The sequence below is a fragment of the Urtica dioica genome, chromosome 10 (genome assembly GCF_054948205.1).
Source record: "Urtica dioica subsp. dioica isolate 48M chromosome 10, U.dioica_male_clone48M_v1_H2, whole genome shotgun sequence".
Lineage (NCBI taxonomy): Eukaryota > Viridiplantae > Streptophyta > Magnoliopsida > Rosales > Urticaceae > Urtica > Urtica dioica.
This window is the reverse complement of record NC_142765.1, coordinates 20,327,898-20,339,630: the sequence shown is the minus strand read 5'-3', so window position 1 is coordinate 20,339,630 and position 11,733 is coordinate 20,327,898. Positions and strand designations below refer to the sequence as shown.

Here is an 11,733-nt window from a genome sequence, read left to right as displayed (position 1 = left end):
TAATTTGCGACGTGTCGGGCTTGATGAAATTGTCCTTCTTTTGAAGGTTTGAAAGCCATTCTCTATACGATTGTTGCTTGAATTACTATTCCTGCCTTGTTCTCAATTATGTCGGATCAAGTTTATTTTCAATTTTGAAATAGAGAGATGTTTTGGTAGATCTCATACATATTATAGTTATTTAAGTGGTTATTTGGAACCATTTTAGTGATGTTTTATGTTCTTATACCATGCTGAAGAGGGAAACAAATGGATATCTAAAGCAAAATATATTGATACGAAATAGTAATTCATCTGCACGTACGTTTCCACAATTCCTCTAAGATATTTTATTCAATTATCGTTTCCACTAATAAATTAACACCTAATATTTATTATATACCCTCACTTGCGTCACACATATAATTAGTACAATAAACAAATTGCATAATTTAATGACCCCACGACTCTTGACAACAAGAACAATTATAGTAACGTAATAATACACGCCTTCAAACAATATCTATATCTATATATATGTTAAAGAGTCATATAAGTAACAACCACTCTCCTATATAGCTAGCTATAATATACTCTTCTATTCCAAGCAAACTCTTATTCCAACTCATAATATTCCACTACATAGATTAATATAACACCACTCACCAGATCTCTCTATCTCCCTCTAACCCTTCTTCTTCTTCTTCTCAATGCCAAGCAACGTCACGTCCAATCATGTCTTATACTTGCGAGGTATGGCAATCAGAACAAAGCGTGATCTCAACGCAAGACTACTCCGAGTCCGAGCTCACAATCCATGTTTTTGCGACGCACATCGCCGCAGACTATCGCAACTCATCACTCCTCACAACCTCCTATAGGCACTCCAAATTCACGGCTCAGCGACACCTCTTATTGGGCAAGACGATTTCATGGTCCATGATATCGAAAATGCTCTCTCGCACCCTCGTTCCTTTCCACGCCCAGCCATCCATGATCCACAAGATTTGGGCCTCGGCTCAAGAGATCGCCGAGGCCCGACCCAGAACCGTCGCTCTCGTCGTGTCCCTCTTTGTCGCTGACGAAGAGCTTCCGCTGGAGCGGGGCCCGGCTAGGGTTTCCGGGGTGAGAGTTGAATTAGGGTTTGATGATGAGGAGGAAATGAATTGTGTGATATGTTTGGAGGGTATTTTGGGAAGTTCACGTGAAGTTGTTGCTAGGTTGCCTTGTTTGCACTTTTATCATGAAGAGTGTATTTTGAGTTGGCTTGAGAAAAGTAATTTGTGTCCATTGTGCCGGAATGAGGTGCCTCTCGATTTATGACTACCAGAAAATATTTCCGAAAATTGTACTAATTGTTCTTTTTTATTTTTATGTATGTGTAGCTAAATGATACATACATATATATATATATATATATATATATATATATATATATATATATGTGCCAATCTGCATTTAATAACATGATATAAAAATTGTTGTGGAACTCAACTTTATTTAGAAGTAGGGTGATAAATGGTATTTGGAATTAATGATATTTGGTGGACTCGATTTTTATCCTTTAATTTATTTTAATGTGTCAACAATTAGATTGGCCATTTTTAATACATCACTTTTTGTTTACTCAAAGATGATAAGGGGGATTTTAAAGAACGGGCCAGTTTGGTGGAACTTATATATATAAGAAAAAAAAAAAAACAAACAAACAAACAAACAACAAACAAAAAAACAAACTTGTCTAAAAAGTATTTTTTTCGGCTAACCAACAAAACATTATGCTGACGGAAGATAGCAATATAACTTTATTATTATCGTATTGTACGTGACGGAAGATCAACACATCATTATTCAAGTAGGAAAAACTCATTTGCTATATTTTCAATAAATTTTCTGACTGGCTTATCAAACTGAATTTTCCAAATACCGATCAGAATAAATTTTAATCCGTAAAATATTGTTTGTTTTACGATATTTCTTACCATATACAATTTAATTTGCCTTAATATCCTTGATGTTTACCGTGTTTACGATTCCATTTTATTTTTTTCTTATTTAAAGGTATTTTTTATAAATGTTGACTAAAACGAAATTCTCACATTTGAAGGGGCCTATTTAAGCTATAATCATGTTTTACATTTTTACTTTAAAAAATTAGTATTTGAGGAAATTGTTAATTATCGGTAGCATGAAAACAGGATCTAAAATAAAAATTAATCAGACCCAGTATATTACCGTTAGGGCCACACTTCGTGATTAAATATACAACAATATCTTCCCTAAATTTGTATACTATACATCAGTTTCAGAAGGGAAAAATAAAAATAAAAATTTAAGTCACCCGGCAAAAAAATACAACTTCGAGTTTAGCCTCTACAAATTAAATCGCTAAGAAAAATTGTGTTTAAATTAAAAAAAAAAAAAATTGAGGAGTAAGATCAAGTTTTAAATTATACTAATTTCAGAAGAAAAAAAAAAAATATATATATATATATATATATCTATCGATCAAGATCGACAAGACTTGGTCAAGAATCATAGGCTTGCGTTTTACGGGTGATGTTAACGAAGATGTCGTCTAAAGTAGTGTCAACGAGACTCCACGCTGTTACCGTGAACCTGCGCTTAGCGTCCTCAACGGCTTTGAACACGTCACCAATCCTAACACCACTCTTTGCGAGCTCAAACTTCTGTGTCCCTCCAATATTATTGGGGTACGTCTTAATGACATTAGGTGTGAGACTCATCACCAACTTCTCAACATCTTCAACATGTTCCGGCAGAGTCGTCATTGTCAATACATAGGAACCGCCAAGTCGAGCTTTTAGCTGCCCATAAATATATATACAAAATATCTAATTAATTAGCAAATCAAAGATTAAAATTTCGCATGTGGATCATGATTGATTGATTTGTGTATATTTACGTTAACAGCTAACTGCCGATTTAAAAAATTCACTTAAATTTTTGCATGTTTTCGACATAAATTTGTTCAACTTTAAAAATATAATTAAAATATTCGGAATTTTAAATTTTCTCCAAAATTAAATCGTAAAAAAAATCCAAAGTAATATATGAGTGAAAAATGCTAATACTCATTACCTCTTTGGTATTTCCTATGCATTGAAGCCTTCCATCTACAAATACTCCTATCCGGTCGCATACCACCTCGGCCTCTTTCATTGAATGTGCTAAATTATTTACATTATTGTAAAAAATTTAATTTATATGAGTATTGGAGATTAACAATGTACAAATAGAGAGAGAGAGAGAGAAAGAAATCGTACTTGCGAGGAAGATTGTCCGGCCTTGATACTTAGCCCTCTTCACAACATTCCACAAGAGGTTTCTTGAATATGGGTCAATCCCGTTGGCCGGCTCGTCCATGAACACAACCTTGGAAGATTTTTATCATATTTATTCAACATATACATGAGGAAAAACCTAAACACTGTGGATTTATTATAATTATATATGTATGTGATACATATATTTACATACTTTGGGGTCTCCAAGTAGTGATATTGCAATACTAAGTCTTCTCTTCATCCCTGCACTGCATTGCCTTGTTTGCTTATCAGGAACGCCATCATAGTTCAGATTCACACCCTTCAATGCATCTTCCACTGCCTTATAAAAAAAAAGTTTGAAAATATCTTAATAATTTGAGAAAAAGGCTAGCTCAGTTTGTAAAACGCTCTTCCCCCAAATTAAGGGATGGGTTCGAGTCAACACAAAAGCACAAAAAATGGTGAGACGTCACTAAGAGTTTACTTGATTTAAGGCCAATCCTGAAAGATTTTTTAGCCGGCCGTAAAACTGCAAATGTTCCCTTGGTGTTAGGGTTTCCCAAAGCTGGCTAGCAAAAATATCGAGTGAAGCGAAATTAAGATATTACCGATATACAAAGAGTAGTAAAAATTAACATAAAGTAAGAAATTATTCGATTGATCTATTGAGATTAGGGCTTACTCGTGATGCAAAGAAACGCCTATTCTCGTTTGTACTTTGTGCCTCTGAGCCCGTACATCCATACCATGAACTAAAGCTGTCCCCGAGGTTTGCCTCATGATACCGGCCATCTATATTGAAGCTTTCTCGACTTATAAGCAGTAATAATTAATTTTGGAAAGATATTTACTACATAAGAAAAACAAATATCTAGCGATATAAGCCACAAAAACATAAGCATTTATATTTTAACCAACGTTTTATAATTTTTTGTAAATAGCCAAAAATATGATGTAACTAACGTTAGTTACACATATTTTACTATAAATTTACTATGCGTAAATAGATTTACGTGACTATTTACCAAAAATTAACTAAACGTTGGTTATTTAGAAATTACTAATATTCTATATGACTAGATAGACATTAGACCCTAGAAAAATGAAAATAAAATTTGTACCATTATATATACTGACCATGTGAATGAAAGATGTCTTTCCGGCTCTATTCGGTCCCACCATGCCAAAGCATTCCCCTTGAGGCACCGCGAGAGATAACCCATTCACCGCCAACTTCGGAGGATTTCCATCTACTTCTGGGTGAAACTTCGTGAGATTGTAACAAACGGTCGAAAAAATCCGATCGGGTTTCAATAAGAATTTTTCAACCCGCTTTCTCTATCAAATACATAGAGCAAAAAATGTTACAATTAATTATATATACCATCTAAATTATTTTTTTGGGGAAAAAATTGGAAACAATTTTTAACCTCTTGGGTAACATCTGGCGTTTCCATGGGAACGGAGATCAAATTCGAACTTTGACTTTGACGAAAAGGTCTCGAGAGAGACATTATTTTAGCAAGAGATTTCTTGGCGCGCAAGTCTTGTAGGAAATCTATAGGACACTTTCCCACCAAGACAATATAAAACGTAGCCGCGAGGAAAAAAAGCCCCTCGAAGAGCATGATAGCGATGACGGTTCTCATTCCGTCCATTTCATCGCTCAAGTCTCTCCATGTCATGCCGATTCCCCTAAAATTTGCCATTTCTGTGTATTCTGAAAACTCATTCAGCCCACGATAGAGAGCAAAGCAGGGTAAAAATTCCAATGCGACGATCCAATTCGCTGTAGAAATGAACTGAATAGTTAGGGTTTTAAGAGTTAAATAATGTATTTAAAACTAGTACAATATTTTTTTTACGAACCGTTAGGGTTTGAGAATGATAGACCAGTGGTGGAACTTTCAAAAATGTCCTTTCCTACCAGCCCGTTTAAGACAATAAACATGTAAGAAAGAACTGAAAAAAAAAAAAAATTATTCACTTACTTGATAGAGATTTTTATTAGGAAATAGCTATATAGCTTATGTAAGTAAAAAAAAAAAAAAAATGATGAACATATGAAAAACCTGTTGCGATCCAAGCGTCTTTGAAAATCGTGGAGCCGAGAAAAGCCATCGAAATTTGTAAGTTGGCATTGACGAAATAGAACACAATGTGGATGAGAAAGTTATTTATTCTGAAGAAATCAATTCCTGAAAAGGGATTAAAAAAAAGAGAGAGAAAAATATGTTATAAACCTAGTATATATTCCTAACCCAATTAATCAAACTACTAATTCATTAAAAATTATTTATTGTATTACCGAAAATGAGCGAGCCAATGATCAAAAGATGCAAGAAATAGGCCATTGAAATCAAAAGAAAATAAGCATATGAAATGGCCAAGTATGAAGCGTCACCAAGGCCGTGCAATGCCATCATAACCCTCGATCCATTTTGTCTTTCATAAACCAGCAACGCCAACATAACCTAGACCAAAGTCAATTCATAATATGAGATGATCATTAATAACCCAAGAAAATTGTACTAGAAATACACAGAGATCATATGCTTGTATATGTATACTTACAGGTAATAGCAACTGGTAAAGCCACACAAATGTTATTGTGCTATGGCGAGATGTGAAATCCGAACCCTTTTTCGATAGCGCTTTCGGGGTTTCGCTGACAAACTCAAGAAGTATTTTTGTGTTTGGGCCTTTAAGAAACTCAAGGTAAGCATTGGTTACCTGAAAGGGAAAGAAAAAAAAAAGTTTACATTAATTCAAACAATCATTTGAGGGTAACAAGACAGGTGATTAATAATAATAAGTAATTAATTAACAAGTCTAGGAACATACGAGATTCACCGATCGCGGAATCCGCTGTAGTTTGCGATCGTTATTGTCGTCCTTTTTGGGTTTGAACAATATGCTCACATTGAACAGATCCTTAGTTGTGTTTAGAAAATCATATGCTGATTATATTTACACAGTACATATATAAGAGATTACGTAAAGAACAAAACGAGAAAATAGTATAAAAAGATACAATTTTTTATAGTTAACAGCAATGCATGTATTGTGAGTCTTTTATTTTGTGCTTCTTATTAAATAACTGTGCTCACAAAGTCCGGATCAGGGCGTTTATAATCCAATATATGATCTAGAAGGTAATTTTTTAAAGTGTAATTTATCGACCATCAATATAATCTAGAATGTTATATCATCGTAGCACTTATTGTTACCTGCTAGTATTTTGGCTTTCTTCTGTGTATCTTCTAAAGCACGGCCTTTGTAAAGCTCATTGATGATCACGGACGCGTTATTCCGCCACAAGCTTCGAGCTTCCAAGCACACAACCTCTACGGACATAACATGCATATTAGAACGTCGTCACAATGTATAAACAAATAATAATAATTTAATTAATAATAATAGGACTAGATATATAGTTATATGAAAATTTAATTTTGCTATATTACCAATCTTTGGTAAATTTCAAGTAAATAGCACAAGATTTTATTAACAAAGTCAAAGAGGTGTTAATAATAGATGTAAATAATCAATAATTACAAATAAATCATTAAACTTTAAAAGCATGGATGAAATGCTAAAAACGTTCGAACAATATTTAAAATTTATAAAAAAAAAAAAAAAAAAAAAAAAAAATTGACTATTTAACAATTTTTCAATTTTTGATGATTTAGTTACTTATAAATTTGATAATGATATTAGTGGTTTCTTGACAAAGTAGATATCTACCACTAACACACTATGACAAAACTCGTCATCTGGTACTGTCGCACCAAATATGAGCTTAGGTGTGACTATTGTCGCACCTAATACCATTTCGCACTCAATATGTTAATTTGTAATAGTGACATCATAAAAAAATATTATATTAAAAGACCCCTAGCATCTCCTTCTAGGGTCATTTTCTTATTTGGTACTCGGTTTCTATAAGGGATATGTGGAGCTAATTACTTATAAGGGCTATATATATGCACACACAAGGATAGATAATGATTGAAGTTCAAAGTAAATTAATTTTAGAGGGGTTATTGTACACAAAAATAAAAAAATTTAAGTAATAAAGTAAATAGAAGTTTGTGAATTATTAAATGGAGCAATTAGACCGTCGGTAGTCCAATAGCTCACTATGCTTTTAAAAAAATAGTAAAAATTTCATTTTATTAAGAAAATAGCTCATCAGGCTGAAGTAAATTAATTAATTGGTTAGGTTAATTTAATTTACTCAATAAAATAGTCCACCAAGCCAAAGTAAACTAAATCAACTTAAACAGTTATTTAATTTACTTCGGTCTGGTGGGCTATTTTCTTAAAATGAAACTTTTACTAGAAACTTAAACGAATCTATAAAGTTGGTCAGTTGCAACAAATTTTTCTTTTTAAATAGCCAATTCTTCATTAGTTACAGATAAATAGTATATTAGGATGATGTATTATCATATGAACAATTCGAGCATTTTATATATACCCCCTTTGTGTATTACGTAAATTTGTCCATATTAATATAAAAACATGATCATTTATTTATAATTATCGAAGGATCGGCTATATGACAATTTATTATGTTTATAAGGATATAAATTGCTTATAATAATCGTCATAAAAATTTAATATTCATGTTAAAAAATAAACTGATAACGTAATTTTAGCTACTTTACTGAATATTTAAAACTTTAACTATTTTGCTAATCAATTAGTTTGACTATTTTCTATAAACATTCCTAAAAACTAATTGTATAAATTAATTGTCACACATTTAAGAAAATAACTATATTAATTAATTGTATAAATTTTGATGGGCCATCGGTCTAAACTATATTTCAACAACAAAAATACTAAAAAGTCTTGTTTATATTATTATTAAGCAAGCAATTTCACCCTGTGCTTTCTCTTATTGAGTTTATAAAACTATCTAAATTTTTGTAAAATATATTTTACAATAACTAATAATTTAAAACTGTTGGGTGTTTAGAAAAAGATTTTTCAGATTTTAATATAGATCGTGTATTGAGTACTATTTGTTTATCTTGTTACTCAAGGTCGAATAAAAAAAAGGGTCCATAAGTAAACAAACGTCAATAAGTAACGTATCATAATAAAGGTACAACTAAGTTAACTGAATTATAACACAATTTAGCTATATTTACTAAACTCAACGTACTCTCATTTGAAAACGGTATAAATAGTCGAGTTCTTTAATACCTGTTTTCTCTTCGATTGGCGAGAGCTGGCTTGGGATAATAAGTGAAGAGTTTTTCAAGCACTGACGTTGTACATTGTAGAGTGGATATTGACGAGAGAAAGCGACGTCGTAATATAATGATTCTTTTAGCTCCGATTCAGAACCCTGAAAATTTCAATATAAAGCAATATTGTTACAAATTTGATTGGTGACACTCCACTACACATTAGACGTAAACATGGCAAAAATTGATACAAATTACAAATACACTTCAATCAAACAACTTCTCTGGATCCCAATAATAATAAACACCCAGTTTTCACATAATGTTTTAAAATTGCACATAGTATTTATTTATATATAATAAGATTATATTTGATTTCGTTGATTCATTACTTCATTTTATCTACATTAATTCCTTTTTTTTTTCTTGAACTTGTGGTCTTACAAAACTTGAACCGTTGGATTTATTCTTTAGATATAAAGTTTGGAGTAGGTGTATATATATTTATCCAACGTATAACATTGTTAATATGATTCATTTTAAAATTTAACTTAAAAATAGATAAATGCCAGAAACCCCTTTTATTATGCTTTATATATTTTGTACATTAAGATACAGCAAAATCATTTAAATTGACCAACTTACCAAAACATTATAAGGAAGATTTTCCAAGGAAGTATCAGAGTCATGCACGGTGGAAGTGTTTGGGAATAGAAATCCACTCAACGCTACAAAGAGGAAAGCACTCAATTTGAGATTGGTACTGTTGTTGAAACACACACACACGCACACATGCACACACACATACATATATATATATATATATATATATATATATATATATATATATATATATATATATATATATATATGCATATATATGCTATTGAACATATATGGTTGACTCGTGACAAGTTTTTTTTCTTACTAAAAGTCTTAAATACGTACGTACTGCCTGATTTTTTTTTTTTTTGGTATTTCTGAAATCTTAGTTCTTCAACTGTGACACGTCATAAATAAATTAAATATTTCTTAAAAATACCAAATACTAATGAGTACTTCACATCTTTAAATATGTCATTAAATTGTGGCAAATACAAATTAATGAGTTTTTATAGAAATAAAACAAAACCTTTATAATTTGATACAAGTTCATCTTTTTAAGTGCATTAAATTATTTTTATCCGAACGAGTATTTTGTACGATAATATTTACATTTCTTTTAAAAACATAGAGAATTAGTATATAACGATTTTTTTTTTGTTGCTAAATTTATGTTGAGAGTGACAAAAATTTTAATTTGTTTTTGTGCCTAAGTCAAATATATATCAAGTGAGAGAGATAGAGAGTAGTACTTTCTCCAAGAGTCCGATTTTCCGAGGTAACGAGCACGGTCAAACACGGATCTTTACTCTTGCACACGAAGAGTGTAGTGCCAATAATGTTGGGGTCGCGATCGTCGAGAACGGGCATTTGTAGTATTGGAGGCCATTTGGTAGGCTTAGAAATCGGACAATTGGATTGTAGTCCACTATTTGCAATTGTGGGTACACCATCTAAGTCTGTCAATCCACATTCGACGTGTCCTTCGTTCCTCGCGGCTTTCTCGTCTCTTTGAATCTTCGATAGCATTATACATAATAAAAATGGCAATAGAATCGTCACACAGTTTGATACCCAGTTTCGTTTCTGAAAGGACAAACAAAAAAAGTCATACGAACATCTCAAGGTGTAAGATATCAGTGTATAGATTGGCTGAAAATTCAATTTTACAAAATATAACGGTTGATGATAGAAATACTGACAAAATTTTGGTAAAATTTGAATTGTCTATTTGAAAATATTGCCGGAACTTCAAAATGCCGGTCTTTGGCTTAAAAAAAATGTTATTTATTAATTTAAAAACTAGCCTAAAGTTTGGATTTTCGTCGATTTTTCTGTCGGAAATTTAAATTTTCACCAAACACCTAACTTTCAGTTTGTTGCATTTTCGCAAGCTGCATATCGAAAATCGAAATTTGTAGCGACAAACCGATTAATAAAGATGGCATTTTGAATTCTAATGAGAACCAAAAGGAAATTGTGACTCGTTGGTATATTAAAAAAAAATTCTTCTTCTGCCAAGATAATTCAGTATTTAGTAGTCCTTATTGAATTCTTTATGAAATGACCATAAAGTTGAGAGAATGAGTCCGTTAGCTCTCTCCTAATATTTTATAAAAAAAATTATTATTATCAGCATCAGCACCTATGTGCGAGTTCTGCAAGGAAGGAGCATAATGCAAAATGAACTAATGTACTTTCTTTATTTTACCAAGTATAATGCTGAGAAATAACAATAAGCCTGAAATTGTGTTACTATTTTTTTTTCTTCAAACAAAAATTGAATAATACGCATAATAATAATAATAATAATAATAATAATAATAATAATAATAATAATACCTGGTAATTCAAGTTCTTCCGAAACAAAGCATTCGACTGAGTCCAAAAACTTGCTTCTCCCAATGAAGAATGATCAGCCATTGTTATGGTCTTATTGTGTTTGTTATTTATATTCGTTTTTTTTAAGAGGTTTTTGTGATGTTAAGAGTCTATAAATAGAGCTGTAAATTCTGAAAATGTAAGCAAGAAACATCAAAATAATAATAGCTTCACATTCGTTAAAAGAAATTCCCCAATTTTTTTTTTTATTCCTCTTTCTCTAGGACATATTATAATGTGTCTGAAATTGGTATCAGAGCCAAGACATATTCTGGGAGTACATCGTTGCTCGGTGCTCAGTAAGCAAAAGAAATAGTCAAAGATGGCTATGAAGAGTTAACTTGATGGAAAATCAATTGAAGGCGTTAAAAATGATGCGTATGAAAGACAAGATCGCTTTATATCTTCTGTTCAAAGTAGTAAATATTCGGTATAATTGAAACACCGGATGTAAATGACTAAGAACCGAATGTTCAAACTCAACTTCCCGCTTTGCTAAACATTTAACACTTCGAAATTTTTTCGTTATAAATACTATAAGTAGCCAAGAGAAACATAATCAACTAATAAAAACTGCAAATTGATACATCCACAGTGATGAAGTCTTATAAACCAAGAACTTCCTAGAAGAAGATAATTTGCAATAGAAGGAGATATGCATTTTCAGCGCTATAGACTGATCAAACTACCTGAACCTGAAATATTCATTTATCTGAATAATGCGTTCTTGAACATACTCGATTATTTTCCAAAAAAAAAAAAAAAAAAAAAAGCTTTTA

General features: G+C 31.7%; 2 protein-coding genes across 2 annotated transcripts; one reads left to right on the top strand and one right to left on the bottom strand.

Annotated features, from left to right (window-relative positions):
• The first annotated feature begins 714 nt into the window (after window positions 1–714).
• Window positions 715–1,372, top strand: LOC149383855 (uncharacterized). Its single transcript, XM_089627926.1, has 2 exons — window positions 715–1,165; window positions 1,365–1,372. Exons 1-2 carry the CDS (start codon window positions 715–717, stop codon window positions 1,370–1,372), a joined length of 459 nt encoding a protein of 152 aa, XP_089484052.1.
• A 1,135-nt stretch (window positions 1,373–2,507) lies between these two features.
• LOC149383854 (ABC transporter A family member 7-like) lies at window positions 2,508–6,635 on the bottom strand. The gene is made up of 14 exons (XM_089627925.1): window positions 6,500–6,635; window positions 6,114–6,229; window positions 5,844–6,002; window positions 5,578–5,743; window positions 5,342–5,467; window positions 5,139–5,231; window positions 4,700–4,989; window positions 4,407–4,607; window positions 3,952–4,061; window positions 3,754–3,838; window positions 3,481–3,609; window positions 3,267–3,375; window positions 3,082–3,170; window positions 2,508–2,807 (listed from the first exon to the last, which is right to left on the bottom strand). The coding sequence occupies exons 1-14, from the start codon at window positions 6,633–6,635 to the stop codon at window positions 2,508–2,510; spliced, it is 2,109 nt and encodes a 702-aa protein (XP_089484051.1).
• Between the last annotated feature and the right edge of the window lie 5,098 nt (window positions 6,636–11,733).